The sequence below is a fragment of the Austrofundulus limnaeus genome, unplaced genomic scaffold, assembly GCF_001266775.1.
Source record: "Austrofundulus limnaeus strain Quisiro unplaced genomic scaffold, Austrofundulus_limnaeus-1.0 Scaffold1178, whole genome shotgun sequence".
Classification (NCBI taxonomy): domain Eukaryota; kingdom Metazoa; phylum Chordata; class Actinopteri; order Cyprinodontiformes; family Rivulidae; genus Austrofundulus; species Austrofundulus limnaeus.
The window spans coordinates 98,363-99,798 of NW_013953580.1; the positions used below are offsets into that span (position 1 = coordinate 98,363).

Consider the following 1,436-nt stretch of genomic DNA (forward strand, 5'->3'; position numbering starts at 1 on the left):
ACACTTGTCCGTCCAGCCTTACGTTGGAGCCAGAGTCCGACCCAGAACCAGAGTCTGACCCAGAACCAAAGTCCGACCCAGAACCAGAGTCCGACCCAGAACCAGAGTCTGACCCAGAACCAAAGTCCGACCCAGAACCAGAGTCCGACCCAGGACCAGAGTCTGACCCAGGACCAGTGGAGAATGAAGATGAAGAAATTGTAGTTGGTAAGTCAAGACCCTATTTAGAAGTTCCATCACAAATAATTCCATGTACCGTGATAATTCAGAAAACATCACAAAAAAAAAAACAGGAAACTGAACAGGCTGAAAAATCTGACCCAAACAGAACATAAAGATATCTTTTCAGCACCAGGAGAGGCTAAATTCAACTTTTCTGCAGAGACTCCAAGTGTTCAAAATGTATTTAACAGTTAAATGGACTTTTAAAAAGAAAAACATTTTTAAATTACGTTAACTATTTGTGCTTTTCTATTCCATCCTGGTGCTTCTGTGGTTCTAAAAGAATCCTCCTTTCTTCCTGAAGTYCAGAACAGATTTTCTGTGAGAACATGAAGTTTAATAGAGTGGACTTTCAGAATGAACCTTTCTGAGATGGTGGAGAGGGGTACTGCATATCAGGGTCAAGTTTAGATCCACTGGACTTCGTTTAGGTCAGTCCAGGTCCAGGTGATGGGAGAAGAGTCCAGATTATCAGCTTCACATTCAGCTGCAGCCGGTACAATTTTTACTGTGACCACATCTAAATCTTTGGGAAATAAAATTTAATTTTAATCATAACCTCTGATTTACAGACAGAGTGGAAACAAAGGTTCTGTTGTCCAAAAAATAAAAAGTTTCTGTTGATCCTGTCAGAAATACAGTCTCTCTACAGCAACTGAAACTAAACATTTCCTTATTTTACAAAGTGAAAAAGTCTATTTTTCCTCTTCTTAAAATCCAGTTTCTGGTTTGATGAACAGAGCAGATAAGGCAAACGCCAGGAAAACAATCCCTCCAATGATTGTAACTGTGGAAACAAATTTTAAACATTATYTAAACACCGATTAATATATAATCACAGTTAAAACACACTGATGCAGAAAAAAGAAAAGCTGAGATCGACCAGAGATCAGTAAAATGTTACCATCAGTGAGTCACAGCAGAGAACAGTGTGTACACGTCAACAAGCAGGAACAAGAACTTTCTATGAACTCAGGTCTCCTACAGTCAGACATCTAAAGAACAGTTACACTCAGAATTAGGACACTTGGTTCCTGTTGGTTACGTGCAGACCATTGGTCCGTGTTTACATGCAGATTATTGGTATTGGTCCGTGTTTACGTGCAGGTTATTGGTCCGTGTTTACGTGCAGATTATTGGTATTGGTCCGTGTTTACGTGCAGATTATTGGTCCGTGTTTACGTGCAGATTATTGGTATTGGTCCGTGTTTACG

At 40.0% G+C, this 1,436-nt stretch overlaps 1 protein-coding gene across 1 annotated transcript in view; it reads right to left on the reverse strand.

Moving 5' to 3' along the window:
* Positions 1-747: 747 nt before the first annotated feature.
* tmem165 (transmembrane protein 165) overlaps positions 748-1,436 on the reverse strand; it is a 7,992-nt gene continuing 7,303 nt past the window's right edge. Inside the window, exon 6 of the mRNA XM_014031112.1 lies at positions 748-1,009. Coding sequence (XP_013886566.1) covers positions 933-1,009 — 77 coding nt within the window. The 3' untranslated portion in view covers positions 748-932. The remainder of the gene's footprint in view (positions 1,010-1,436) is intronic.